Source organism: Lycium ferocissimum, chromosome 12 (genome assembly GCF_029784015.1).
Source record: "Lycium ferocissimum isolate CSIRO_LF1 chromosome 12, AGI_CSIRO_Lferr_CH_V1, whole genome shotgun sequence".
Lineage (NCBI taxonomy): Eukaryota > Viridiplantae > Streptophyta > Magnoliopsida > Solanales > Solanaceae > Lycium > Lycium ferocissimum.
Window position 1 is genome coordinate 47,658,705 of NC_081353.1, and position 15,897 is coordinate 47,674,601.

Consider the following 15,897-nt stretch of genomic DNA (forward strand, 5'->3'; position numbering starts at 1 on the left):
TATCATTACAATACTACTATCTTTTTATGAGTTCACCACATGACATGACTTGGCAATGCACTTGAACAAAACATGATAAGGCAGAGAAGTCTGTCTTTTGCCTTAGTTGGCCACTTCAATATTAGAAGCCTTGTTAACTGGTGGTGCCAGTCTAGAACAAGAAACAGAGTGCACAAATTTATTGGGGCGTATTATCCATATTTTAATATGCTGTGAGTTGTGGAAAGTAGGTGTGCATATGGTAATCAGAAAAGAGTTTATCCCAATAACATGGAAATTATTGTCCACGCTTAGGCTCGCAAGGATTTGTCGTTCGAGCAATGCCACATTAAGCCCCAAAATTGCTTTATAAAGCTCTTCCTTTCTTCTCCCATTCTGGCGTGGGATTGGCCTAAGATGTCATGTGCACCTCAAGCTTAAAAGGCTGAGAGAAAGGTTCTACTCCTATTCCGATCCGCCCACATCAGCCCCCCCCCCCCTCCCTCCATCAGGGGCATCACAGATAATTGTGCTTTATATTTGGTATATGCAACTTGTTACCGCTAGTATTGGTGACATAGTCTGCAACTTCTATCCTGGATCTTAGTTTCCAAACCGTTAATTTGATATGCTGTAGTACAGATTATATATTGATTAAACTTCTTGTTTGAACAATCCAATGTAGGAATTAAATAAGAATGTAGATAATATCAATACACAAGTTTCCACAAGACTTTTTTTATTTTTTATTTTGATAAGGACAAGTCTCCACAAGACTAATTAAATGTGTGAATAAAAGGGTGGCCTCCTTCTTGATCTGCAATTAATGGACCAGAACAAGTGTGGTGAAGCCCTCAGCCAAAATCTAACTTCCCAATGCATTTTACCAAAATATAATTCTGAAAAGTAGAGACATTTCGTCACACACACGTTCTATATAGCAGGTAGATGCTGAAGGAAATCGTACTGATATTTATTCATCCCCACATACTTTTTAAGTAAAAATTTACACTGCTTCGTTGGGACTCTGATGGGTAGCAGCTGACGGAAATAGTTTTTTGTAGGGCTCTGATAAAGCCACATTTGTGGTACTATAACCACCATCAAGAACTAGATTAACACCACTCACGTATTTGGAATCATCATTTGCTAAGTACAACACTGCTTTTGCCACCTCCTCTTCATCTAGTAAAACTCCTTTTAAATTTCCTCCCTCCGCGAACCATTTTTCCGCCATTTGTCTCTCAGCTATTCCAAGCGCGTTCAACACACGTGGTGTGCTAATGCAATGAGGAGAAACACAGTTAACTTTTATTCCATGTTTTCCTAATTCGACTCCGATGTTCTTGGAAAGCCCTAAAACTGCACTTTTAGATGCCGCATATGCGTGAGGAGCAATACCATAGACCACTGTGGCAACACTTGCTGTAAAGATAATTGAACCTCTCTTGGCTGGAATCATCACTCTAGCAGCATGTTTCGCGCAAAAGAACGAGCCAGCAACGTTTACATCGAACACGTTCTTAATAATGTCATAATCTACTTCTAAGATAGTGGAATTTGGCTTATCCCCTATACCAGCGTTACTGAACATTATGTCGAGCTTACCAAATTTGGCAACTGTTGCATCAACAGCATTTTGAACGTCTGATTCAATCGCGACATTGCAATGGACAAATATTGTGTGTTCTGTTCCAATTTCTTGTACTAAGGAAGTTCCGAGGTTGTCCTGAATGTCTGCAATAGTAACTTTTGCACCATTTTGAACAAAGAGCCTAGCTGTGGCTGCTCCTATGCCACTAGCTCCACCTGTTATAAGTGCTACTTTACCTTCAAGCCTGTCAAATAGAAACTTACAATTAGACTATTAATTCCATATGTTTTTGCGAAAGGTGTTCTAGAAATATGTAAAATAATCCAATGGAGTAGTTAGGACGCTTCCCGGAAACTACTTTTAGTATAGTAATTTTCCCTCCTCGGTCGGCGTAAATGGTTAAAATGAAAGTCTAACTCCAGGCACTACTAAAAAAAGAGGTTTTTTCCACCGACATTTAATAGGAAATTTGTGTTATAAACCATGATTTTCTCACCTCATTCCCACTGAACAACCTCACTAGGAAATTGCATGGTGGAAAATATGTCCCCATTGAAACGCTGGGAAATTTCATAATTTTTTTGTGTGAAAACTCTACTATGTATGTTTTTCCCACCGACATTCAGTGTTCAGAAAGATGAAGGGCCCAAAAGTCTAAATAGGGGGTTACAAAAAGAAATAGCCACTGAAAATTTTTCAGTGGCAACATAGTGATTTTTTAGTAGTCAGGATATAAGGCCTACTCTGAAACTTAGAGTCTGTTTGGAAAGCCACCTAGTAATTGGAATTGATGTAATTATTAGGGTAGTAATTACACAGCCTAGTAATTGCACAATATTGTAATTACAACGACTTATACGTAATTATAGTGTAATTACAAGCGGACTGTTTGGTTGCACAAGTGTAATTACACAGTTAGTTTAATTTAAAAATAAAATTTAATTATCAGAACTTAATAATTAATAGTTGAAAAATATGCGCTAATATAAATTATATTAAATATGTATTTAACAACACATTATTTCTTAAAAATTTATTAATTAATAATCATATATTTGTAATTAATATTGTAAAATATAATCGATATATATTTTCAAATTAATAATATTTTAGTTTTAATTAATTATAAAAATTAGAAGCAGCCTTTTTGTGAGAACATCATGGATTGGATGTTTGACAAAAAAAAATAATTTTTTAGAATATAATACCATAATATTATTCAAATGTTTGACAAAAAAAATCTATCAAGTGAAAAATAAATAGCATGCAATATGAAATAACAAGTCAATAGTACTAAACCAAATAAATTATAATAGAAAATATAACCTAAATTCAAAATCCAAAAAAAGTTTGACATAATACTCTTATGTCAAATTTCAACGTTACATAAGTAAGTTCCAATGTAACTTAAGTAAATACGATGTAAAAGAAAGGGAGAAAATATAAGTCTATAATCTCATTCACAACGAAATTTTACTTTAATAACATCATTCATTATATGTCAAGTTTGTTAATGACTCATTCTTTCTAATACTAAGAGGCGTAGTTTTAAAAAATAGAATAATAATATAGTTATGCTAAATGAATAAAATAAAATAAAAATACGAGCAATTACATGGAATCACAAGAAGTAAAGGTGGGCATGAGAAAAAAAGGAATGAACGATCAATAATATAAAAAGAAAAATATATTTTAAAATAAAAATAATTGAAAAGTAATTTTTTAAATAGTATAATAAAAATAAATTTAAAAAGAAAAGAAATTAAAATAAAATAAAAGGAAAAAGAAAGAAACTAAAAAGTAACTATGTAATTACAGTGTGTAATTCCACCCAATTCTCAATCCCTCCTTGAGAATTGTAGAGTGTAATTACATCCTCTCAATTACACCCAATTCCCACCTAACCAAGTAATTACTTGGTCAAACAAACAGGCTCAACTGGGTAATTACACCCAATTCCAATTACTTGGGTGGCTTTCCAAACAAGCCCTTAAAGTTGTGCTCTTTAATTTCTTCTATCAATTTCTTTTGTCACAAGAATACAACTCAATAAATTGAAAGAGTGAATGGTATTTTGCAGAAAGCAAGGAAATGACTAGAGCCTTATATACCTCATATGAAGATCCTGTTATATATATATATATATATATATATATATATATATATATATATATATATATATATATTATATATAAAAAAAACAGGAGGAAGAAGAAATTAATGAGCTTTATCAAGAAGAAAAAAAAATTAATACCTTTTGGCTACTGGTGATGGAAGAGAATTATTGTTGGCCATGTTCCTCAATCTTGAGAGCTCTGTCTTCTTCACATACAAAACAACTTTAGGGGCTATATTTATAAAAGAGTTTAGACATTGAATTGAATAATGTTTAAAAGAAGTCTGAAAGTGAAAAGAATAGTTGACATAATTTCAATTCTTAAATTGAAAATAAAAAAGAAAAGTTGGACCATCCAGGTTGTTGAAATGTTTAAGCAAAAATTTTCAAAGCAAAAATTTTCAGGAAGAGAAACCAACCTTCTTTGATTATTTTAATGAATTGATTATTTCTTGGTAATAAACTATATTAAGGTGAAACTAATTGTTTTAAAATTGTCAAAAATAGATAGTTACTCTAACTTAGTTAAATGACTTGTATCTGATCCTCTTGTTCAATTATTGAACTCTCCAACAATTGGCAGTGACGTTTTTTGTTGTTTTCCTTTCACAAAACATCTCATACTAAATGACAAGACATGGAAGAGATTATGTTGGACAAATTTGTGGTCAAAGCTGTAAGCTGGTGACTTTGATAGTGGTAAAAAATAAAAACTTCTTATACGTCCTTTTCAGATTCTTATGCATAAAAATAAGGATTTCTTTCTTCTAAAAAAAAAACTAAAAACTAAAAATAAATTTATAAAGAATTATAAAATTAAGTTACTCTGTATTCACTTTTTCTAAGACACTTGTGCTCCCAGTATACTGTTCTCTTTTTGTATTTTACTAAGGAGGGACTACTTTTCCTTTTTTTTTTTTTTCCTTCCTCTTTCTCTTCTGAATCACTAATTAACAAAACAAAAATAAAAAAAATAGTATAATATCTTGTCAAACTAACAACTTTTGCCCAAACATAAACAGAAAATGGTCTATTGCTCAATTTTAAAGGAGATTCTAAATTAAGAAATTTATGTGAAAGATCCAATGTGGATTAAGTGGAAAACATTTTTTATTATTTCTTTTCTGTTTTCATTTCTACATTTTAGGCTGAACAAGACCAATTTGCTAAAAGAGAAAGAAATTAAGAAAAACATTAAAATTGTATCTAAAATCTTACTCTTTTCTTTGTATCCTTTTACAAGTAAAATTTGCTAAAAATAATATAAAAATTAAAATATCAAAATTATGCTTAAACCTTTTTTTTTTTTTTTTTTTGTATTTTCTTATAATTTTTTTATTGAATGAATTTATTACATATGATACTATGTGAATATATGATATATATATATACCATGTGTGTATCAGTCAGAATTGAGAATTTTTTTTTAGGAATGAACCAGTCTGCATGATATCTTGTCAGTATAAACATATATATATATATATATATATATGTGTGTGTGTGTGTGTGTGTGTGTGTGTGTGTGTGTGTGTGTGTGTGAGAGAGAGAGAGAGAGAGAGAGAGAGAGAGAGAGAGAGAGATTCTTTTTGAAGGAATAAATCGATACTCTATATATCTTCTCAGTACATGATATATATCACGTGAGTATCATAGATGACTAAACTTATTTTTGAAGGAATCAACGAGTGCTCTATGATTTCTGTGAGTTGTGAATATATGATATATCATGTGAGTCAGTAATCCATGATACCCTGTTAGTATATGATAAATACCATCTGGGTATCATAGTGGATTGAGTTGTGTTTTTCTTAAACGAATGAACCAGTAATCTATGATACCCTATAAGTATATAGTATATGATATATACCATGTGGGTATCATAGAGGACTGAGGAAAGTTTTTCTTGAAGAAATGGACCAGTCCTCTATGATACTACAGCATATAATATACACCGTGTGTGTATCATAGACAATTAAGCTGTTTATTTAAAAACGAGTCAATCCTATATGATATCTTACCAGTATATGATATATCACGTGGGTCATTCATCCATGATACATATTAGTATATGATGATATACCATGTAGATATTATAGAGCATTGAGTTGTGTTTTTCTTGAAGGAATGAATCAGTCCTTTATGATACCCTGTCATACCCTGTCAGTATATGATATATACCATGGGGGTATCATAGAGGACTGAGGAGTTTTTTTCTTGAAAAAATGAATCAGACCTATATAATACCCTGTCAGTATATGATATATACCATGGGGATATCATAGAGGACTGAGGAGTGTCTTTCTTGAATAAGCGAACCATTCATCTATGATACCCTGTCAGTATATGAATATACCATATGGACGTCATAGAGGACTGAGTAGTGTTGGAATGAATCTGTCATCTATGATACCCTATCGGTATATGATACATATCAGGTTGATATCATAGAGGACTAAGTGTTTTTCCTGAATGAAACTTTATTGGTATATGATATATACCATGTAGGTATCATGGAGGATTGAGTTATGTTTTTCTTTGAAGGATGAATCAATCCTCTATGATACTCTATCAGTATAAATACATATCAGGTTGGTATCATAGAGGACTGCGTGTTTTTCTTGAATGAAACTTTGTCAGTATATGATATATACCATGTAGGTATCATAGAGGATTGAGTTGTCATTTTCTTTGAGGGATGAATCAATCCTCTATGAAACTCTATCAGTATAAATATATAGAGGACTGAGTAGTGTTGGAATGAATCTGTCATCTATGATACCTTATTGGTATATGATATATATCAAGTTGGTATCATAGAGGACTGAGTGTTTTTCTTGAATGGAACTTTGTCTGTATATGATATATACTATGTAGGCATCATAAAGGATTGAGTTGTGTTTTTCTTTGAGGGATGAATCAATCCTATATGATACTCTATCAGTATAAATATATACCAGGTTGGTATCATAGAGGACTGAGTGTTTTTCTTGAATGAAACTTTGTCAGTATATGATATATACCATATAGGTTTCATAGAGGATTGAGATGTGCTTTTCTTTGAGGTATAAATCAATCCTCTATGATACTTTGTCAGTGTAAATATATCAGCTTGGTATCATGGAAGAATGAGTAGTGTTGAAATGAATCTGTCATCTATGATACCCTATCGGTATATGATATATATGTAATGACCCTCTCGGTCGTTATGGGGATAACTAGGATCACCCTACCCAATAAAACCTTCTCAAAGGTAGCACGAGCTATTAGAAATTGGATTGTATAAGTCTAAGAACTGAAAACTTGACTTGTTTGTGATTGTTGTTTGATTGTGTTGAGTCAATTGGGGGGTGACTTAGGAAATTAGAACTCCGTTGGGAATTCTGAGGCCACGGGTGAGTTCGTATGGTATTTTTATATCTATGTGCATGTTTTGTTTGTGTTTGTGAGGCCTCAGATGAAATGTTGAGCGGTAGAGTTGAAATACTGGGAAAATTGTGAGTTTACTGCTTCAGTGGTACTGCCGCGGCGGGGGGTGTACCGCTGCGGTGGGACCACTAAAGCGGTGATCCTCTCGCCGCATTGCCGGACAAGTGGGAATTGGGGTGTCCGCTATGACAGACACTGGACCGCCGTAGTGGGGCCACTGCAGTGGGTCCAGCCTCGCCATAGCGGAGGAAATGTTTGGTGTGGTCCTTCTTATAAGAAAGACTCCACTCGGCCTTATAGCGAGACCGCCGCAAGCCGACGACGACCGCCGCAACGATCGACGGGAACATAATGTCAGTTTTTAAACACTTAGTTCCGAATTCTTTATTCATAAAACTCCAAAATAGTTCCCCACAAGCACCTAGGGCGAAATTTCAAGCTAGGGCAAGAATATCCTTGAGAGGTAAGTCTCAATCATTCCTTTCATCATTACGTTATCATCTTCATGATTATCATCCCTTTTATAGGTCACCAATGGTGAATTAGGAATAGCAACCCTAGAACCTAATAGACTTTCTATAGTTGATGGGTTATGATTGCTATAATGTGTTTATCATCTAATGGCTTGGGTTATCACTTTTTAATCAAGAATTGAACCATTAGAGACATGAACTATGTAAATTGAGACTTAGGGTTTCATAAAAATGGTAGCTTGACCATGGAAACTGCTTATAATAAATGTTTTGATTAAATAGCCTTATAAATTGATAATTGGTGGTTGCTAAGGCAAATGTTAGGTTGATTTACACCTAGAAATCATTCACCCATTGGAATGGGGCTAAAGGGAAGGGTGTTCTTGAATTGATTTTGTGACTAGAGTAATTATGACTTATTTAGCATCTTAATTGCTAGACTTCGAGCGTTCCGAGGCTTTATGGAAGGGAAAGGCGATAGTGGAGTAATATGCATTGTTCCAGCTCTACATTTGAGGTAGGTTACGGTCTACTTGAGTTAGACTTCGATTAGTTGATTGTATGTGTTGTGAAATTGATAGGAGAAAGCATGTCTAGTCTTCAAACATGATTGTGTGTGGTTGAACTCCCTATATGCCTTTGATTGAGTGATTATGTGGGCTTCGTGCCATAATTCATTGTGTTGGAACCTACAGGTTGATGATGTTGTGGTGAGAAGTTAACATGATCTTCTTGGTAGAAGTGAGATACAAAATGATAATTCGATTATTGAAAACAAGGTGACAAGTTATGAATATATATATATATATATGAAAAGGATCATTTGACCGGGGGTGAGGATGAGGCCTAGATATGAATAGACACACTTGACCGGGGGTGAGGATGTGGCCTAGTAGTGAGCTCGGGTCCGAGGAGTGAATCCGGAATGAGTGGTACATAGACACCATGGGTCCCCTGCAGGTCATGACTACTGAGCATTGACATCAGTTAGCATATATGTACAACGTGTATGTGGTTATTATTGGTAGACTTATTTCGTTGTTTGTTCCGTTGATCTGACTCTTGATATCATTAGGTGACTTGACTGTGAATATCCTTGGTTGACTTGTTGTTGGGTTATTTGGTTATGTGTTGTTGATTGGCTTGTCTATTTTATTGATTTTATGATGTATGCATGATACTAATCTTAGTCGGCCTATGATATCTACCGATGCGTAGTGTTTGTACTGATATTACCTTGTTGCATTCTTTTGAGTGCAGATTGTGATCTAGAGACTGCTACCCGACCTCATATCTAGCGTTGAGGCCGTTTGCTTACAGATTTAGGGTGAGCTTCTATACATGCCAGGCCGCCCGAAGATCTTCTTTTATGATGTCTATTTCTATTCCAGACATTATTGTTCATTTATGTAGACAACTTACATTCCTTAGAGATGTTTTGGATTAGAGTCCTTGTATGGTGACTTTTGGATTTTGGGGTTGTAATAGTTAGGACTTTCGTATTTATTTCCGTATTTTATGGCGTGACTAAATTTTGATTTATCTTATGCTTGAATGGTTAATAACTGATTGAAATGGTTAATATAAAAATGGTTTTGAATGAATAGAAGGCTTACATATTGGTTCGCACACTAGGAGTTAGTGTGGGTGCCAGTTATGGCGGGTTGGGTCGTGACAGAGTTGGTATCAGAGCTTTAGGTTCATCGATCTCGTCGTACAAGGACATGTCTAGTAGAATCTTACGGATCGATACGAAGATGCCTGTACTTATCTTCAAGAGGCTACCGAACACTAGGAAAATTCCCTTTTTTTTTTTTTTTTCTTTGTACTACTTGATTCCAATTGATATCTGAATGATTCAAATTGGTATCTGACTATCCTTCATTCTCTCGTAGATGGCGAGAACACGCGTGACAACAGCGAGAGGTAGAGGTGGAGGTAGGAGGCGCGGAGGGCGGCAGGGCGGGGCGGAGTCCGCAGCTAATCCCGTGCCTCCAATGGTTCTACGAGGCCGCGGGAGATGCGGCCGTACCGGCTCGGCCCGGCGGCGGTGCCGGTTCCGCTGGGGCCGGTGCTCGCCCGAGTATACTAGATGCGATGGCACGAGCCGCGTCGGTTACATGGGTTAGCACAGACCGGGCTATACCGGCCGTTCCAGCAAGTAGGGGCACAGGGATAGCAGACCTAGGTCCGGATAGAGTTCAGGCTCCGGGAGTTCAGCATGCCGCAGAAGTGGCACATCACTTGGATGAAGTTCCAGGCTTTGAGGCTTTCCCGAGGCCAGTTGCAGGGCCGGTGATGACTGGTGAGGAGCGTGATTTATTTTGAAGGTTCACTAAAATGAAGCCTCCGATTTTCTATGGTACTGAGTCAGAGGACGCGTATGAGTTCATTATAGTTCAGGACTATAAGTTCATTATAGTTCAGGACTATAGTTCAAGTCTTAGCCCTTTAGGCGATCTCGCCATTTCTAGCCAAAATGTGCAAGCTTGTCCCGCGCGTGCATGGAATTCATTTAAATTGTATTTTCAAAGCATAAGTTGATTTGAAAATACATAAGAAGCTTAAATCTCGGCATGCCTCAAAGTTCGCTCTAATTTAGCTAAAAGTGGTGCTAGTCATTCCAATATATCCAACGATTTCAATCTACACATATGAATTCACATGTGTCAGCAACGCATCACAATGATATCAATTTAAACAATTGAGGTGCAATTTATAATTTTCAAGTTCAATTCATACATTATTCATGTTATAAGATCTAGCTGAGTCATTAGAAACTCAAACAACATAATTCATACTAACCCTTTATTATTCATCTTCCTAGTGTACTTTTCCGCGCTTCGCGCGGTCATTAAAATATGATTGAGTATTAATAATATAACATTATGTGTAAAATTATTTGACAGAAAAGAATTTGTAAGAAATATTCTAGGTCGAATACCAAAACACCAATTTAAATCGTATAAGTAAATTTCTCAGAGTGTCTCAGGAGTAATAACGTTGCTTTAATTTTCAACCTCCTCTGATCCATGGTAGGTGCCTTCTAAATCACGAAAAGAAACATCATAATGTTGGTATATTGTTGTGACATCTATGTAAGGGATACAAAACAAATACTCCCTCTGTTTTAATTTATGTGAACCTATTACTATTTGGGGAGTCTATGAGGTGGTTCTTTGACCACATCTTTCTTATATTTTTTTGAAATTATTTGTATTGCAAATTATCATGACTTATAGTACTTTTTATATAGTTTCTTAATATATAAATTTTATTTTTACAAACTTCAAAAATCTATATTAAAATTTACGGTCAAAGTTATAATGTCTGATTCTCGTACTCTGAAAAGATTCACATACATTGAAACGGAGGGAGTAATACTTAAGAAGAGTCGTGAACATAAAACACACTACAAGAAAGTATAGAAATGATAATAAAAAATTTAATATTTGGCAACAACTTAGTTTTATTGTTGGCAAATGAACTTTTTTGTTGCCAAACAATTTAATTTTGCTGTCATAGTATTGATTATTGTTGCAAAAAGTACTTTTGGCACAAAAAAAAAAAGGTTGTTGCACGCCGTTGCAATAACAGCAGTTGGGAAAAGTTTATGTGACAATTTTTTATTTTTTTTGTTGCTAAAAATACTTTTTGTAACAATAATCAATCTATGGCAACAAAATTTTTTTTGTTGCCAAATATCTTTTTTCTTGTAGTGACGGTATCATGGTTACCCATTAATTAAGTCGCAAAAAGCCACCTTAAAGCTCGATTTCAAACTTATGCAATGATTCTTTTGTCACTTTCTCTGCAAGCCCCGCTAGAATATATGAAAAGTACCATATATATGATAGCCCCCTTGCATCTGGCATAGAAATGAAGAGTTCCTTTAGCAGTCATATTTGCGACGTATAAACATTATTTTGCCTAATGAAGGCCGACGCTTTAATAGCGTTAACAGAGCAACAACTTATGAACATTCTTTTTGATGGAATACGGACATACATAGCGGAAGTAAATAGCCAGGATCGAACTTGCATGTAATATAGATAACACATAATCAAGATATTAATCAAACAAAAAATTTATACTTATCTCTTGAAGTGTGAATGCAACCTCGAATCTAGCCTTCAAGCACGAGCAAAAGTCATCCACGCGTTCTTCCTCCAGTTCCATGTCTTCTGTTGTGTAACCCGAATAATACCAGAATTTGTGAAATTCGTGTGGACGAATTTCTATCGAAAAAGTGTAGAAACTTGTAAAACCCTTGGCTTCCTTATGGAATAAGACCCCTATTTTATAACTACAGGTTTTAGGGTTTTCACCCTTTTTCCAAAACCTGCTGGGTCTTTATTTTTCATTTAATTTTTTATTATTTGGGCACAGCAGGGACAACATAATTTAATTAACGAGGCTTCCTATTATGGAATTAATTCGAAATATCTGAATTAATCCTACCATAATAAATTGTGATTTATTCCACTAAAAAAACGTAACTGCACTCCTCAGTTCAATTTCGAAATCTTTTATTAAATCTTATTTTAACTCCCCATGTTAAGATTACATATACCAATCAATTAAATTAAATTACTGATAATTTAATTCATTGACTAATTAAATCCTTTATATTTCCGCTTAACTTATATCATGTGACGGATACAAAATCCACCTGTAGGGTTTTCACATGAGACTTATAAGCATCCATAAAGGGGTATCATCAATCCCAAAATCGAGACATAGATTCTATCAACTGATTATTATTTCAAAAATGTATTTTGTTATTATTCAATTTACCAGGAATACATAGACTCGCAATTGAGTCATACCTTTTAATAAATCAAAATAATGAACAAATCACATTGATCATAATAATTATATCAAGATTAAGAGTATAACTACATTTAATGAACTAGAGAATTTGTTTTATATATTCAGTACAAAAACACTTATCTCTACTTGATCCGTTTAATACATACAAAATGTACTAGCACAAGAAGACAGAACTATACCGTTCCCATAATGAAGATACATTATATTAATCTTGTGCTACAATCATACGATGGCTTTGTCCAAATTTCATCTTAGATTGTGAACATAAACTTTATACTTATAAGAACCGATGATTTAATCTTCCGTGTATAAGCTAAACTCTATACACTAAATCATCTACTATATAAGTAATTGACACACATACTAATACATGATCTACTTAACTCTTTATTAAAAATAGAACAAATAATTGTTCTATAATAAATACTATATCCAAACACATGGTTAATAGTATATATCCCAATATTCTCCCACTTAGACTTTTAACCATGACAATTGTTAGAATATACCCTGTCTAAATGCATGGTTAAGGTATATACCCCCAACAATCTCCCACTTAGACTTTTAACCATGCATTTACAACTTTCACATGTATTCCTTTTGCACAACTACCAAAAATCTTAGCCAATAAGCTTTTTGGAAAAAGAAAAAAAACTTGCGAAGTTGTTTCGTGATGCAACTTCATCTAGTAGTACTTCGTCGTAACTGACCGGTTCTGTACTAAGATCTTTAGGGATCCTATCATGAAACTCTCCTAAAAGTGTATTTCTTTTCAGGATCCTATCATGAAACTATCCCAAGAGTATACACCGAACCGATCTTGATTATTGCTCTCCCACTACAACTAAGTACTACTACTATTATTATAGTCGCACTATCATATTCCTGAGTCTTAATATTATCTTCATTGCCTTTCGATATTGAAATATTAACGACTTCATATAGTGTTATTTGCCTAACATCACTCCAACTACTTAAAAGTAGTGAATTTCCTTACGCCTATTAACGTTTCTCCCACTACTTAAATGCAATGGAACGTCAACCCTGACTTGGCGGTTAGATGTTCTTGAACTCCTGAATTTTTAGATGACTCATTTACTATTTCTTTGCTCAGTTCCTATAAAACTAGTTTACTTCTAGGAACTTGGTTTATTAAATAGTCCTTTTCTAAAAATCTGGCATTTGTATTAACAATTACCTTATTTTCTTTTAGGACTGTAAATAAACCTCCTTTCATTCCATTTGAATATATAATAAACATGCGTACATCCATTCTTGATTCCCACTTATATGTTTTCCCTTTGAACACATGTGCTAGACAACCTCATATCCAAACATGCTGCAGATTTGGATCACATCCAATCATGCTAGACAACCTCATATCCAAACATGCTGCAGATTTGGATCACATCCAATCCACTGTTCTACGGGTACCAAAGGTACTAACTTAGAAGGAATTAAATTAAGAATGTACCTCGCAGTTTCTAAGACATATCCCAAAACGAAAAAGCAAATATGAATAAGTCAATCATTAATCTTACCACCTTCATAAGAGTCATATTTCTTTTCTCTTCCACACAATCTATTGTAGAATACTTGGTGTAGACAATTGAAATGCAATCCCTCTATTTGATAAGCAACTAATGAGCTCTGCAAAGAGGTACTCACCACTACGATCAAGTCGCAGTGACTTAACAAAATACTCAAAATCACCTCTTGCCTTGAAGTTCATTATACCACACAAATTAGAATGGATTGGCTTAACTTATCATTAACTTTATTTTCTTTAAGAGAAAGGTCTCTTAGTCATTTTTCCTTCTAAATAGGACTCGCAAGTTGGTAGTGCCTCCACTTTCAATGAACATTAAAAGTTCATCCTTTGACCAACTTCAGAATCCTATCTAGATTAAAATGACCTAGACACAAGTGCCACAAATAAGCTCATTCAATTTCCGGAAAAAAAATCTCTTATGGGACATATTAACGTTATTCAGTTCAAAAGAGATATTAATTTAAAGTGTCCACGCGTCAATGTACTGATACGCCCAAATTACACCTTTAATTTCAGGAGTAAGCGGTCATTGTCAAATATAGAACCCAACAAGGTTGGGGTCGAATCCCACAGAGAATACAATGAATAAATATACTTGTCAAGTATAACGCCCGACTATTAGTCTATATTTCAAGGGAGAGGGGGGGGGGGATATAATAGTAGGTTGGTTGTTGTTTGTTCATTAAAGACTAACAATGGTTATGAGACGTAAACTATTGGCTAATGGGACCAAGGTTGTGGTTCCAATGGAAAGTAATGCGCTTGGGTATCAATTCAACTTATTCATATGCCTAGATGCATTAAACCAAGGGTCACACGAATCTTGCTAAAAGTTTTCTAACCAAATTAGCAAATTTCATCCTAGTCTTTTTCAAGCCTTAGAATGTTTTCTATAAGAACACTCATTTAGCCTCAACTAGCTTTCCTATTCCTAGCTCAAGCTATTAGATAGATTTAATGACCCAAATTGTTGCTATTAACTCTTTTCCTAACCTCTACTTTCTTTTCCAAGCAAAGTAATGGTATTAAGGCACAAGAAATGCTGTACACCATCACAAGACATTAATGCTTGAAGAGTTAATAGAAAACACTATTAGCATATAAATGAGGTATGAATATGAAAACCAATCACATAACTAACACATTTGGTCCTACAACCTTAGCTAAAGAGATTAGCTACTAATATTCATTAAAGGTAAAGCAATAGTGTAAAGTGTATTCATAAAGCTTACAAAAGTATTGAATGGAGAAGATGACAAAAGCAAAAGAATCTCCTAAAAGCTTCACCAATCAATAATAAATGAGCTCCACAAAAAGACAACTTAAAATTTGTAGAATTATGAGTCCAAAACCCTAGAAAATCTATTTATAGAATATCCAAAACGGGAATAATTTCCAGACAAAAATACCCCTACGCATCTGGTGCGAATCGCACTTGGTGTCGCATGTGCAACCTGTGAGTCACAGGTTGCACCAAAGTTTCACGAGTGCGTCTCGCATCTTCAAGTGGTGCGGCAAAGATTCTGCTGCATCATTTGCGACTCGCATGTACCACATGTGACTAGCATGTGGTGCTCGCATGTGTTGCACCACTATCTTTCGTTTTAACCATCTCTGTCATTAGATGCTGCAGCACCTGCGACTCGCATGCAGTACATGCGATTCACATGTGATGTTCTGGTTCATTTCAGCTGGTTTTTGCTTCATTTTGCCTCAAGTCGCTTCCAACACATGTTATTCTACAAATTAACACAAAAACACGAGAAACGACATCAAAAGTACTTGGGATTTACAAAGACTAGCGAGTTGGCGTCGAATGCGCCGTAATTTCACCGCACATCAACACCCCCAAACTTATACTCTTGCTTGTCCTCAGCAGATTAAAGCAAAACTACAATATATGCTAATTGCTAAGGTACTACGG

At 34.7% G+C, this 15,897-nt stretch overlaps 1 protein-coding gene across 1 annotated transcript; it reads right to left on the reverse strand.

Annotated features, from left to right (window-relative positions):
- Window positions 1–632: 632 nt before the first annotated feature.
- LOC132039899 ((+)-borneol dehydrogenase 1-like) lies at window positions 633–4,061 on the reverse strand. The gene is made up of 3 exons (XM_059430452.1): window positions 4,042–4,061; window positions 3,828–3,973; window positions 633–1,817 (listed from the first exon to the last, which is right to left on the reverse strand). The coding sequence occupies exons 1-3, from the start codon at window positions 4,042–4,044 to the stop codon at window positions 986–988; spliced, it is 981 nt and encodes a 326-aa protein (XP_059286435.1). The 5' UTR covers window positions 4,045–4,061; the 3' UTR covers window positions 633–985.
- Between the last annotated feature and the right edge of the window lie 11,836 nt (window positions 4,062–15,897).

What these genes read in the sequence shown, in the direction of transcription:
- LOC132039899 (XM_059430452.1), bottom strand. An exon ending in CCATCACCAGTAGCCAAAAG is followed by an intron (nt 1,818 to 3,827) that starts GTATTAATTTTT and finishes TCTATTTGACAG; the next exon opens with GCTTGAAGGTAAAGTAGCAC.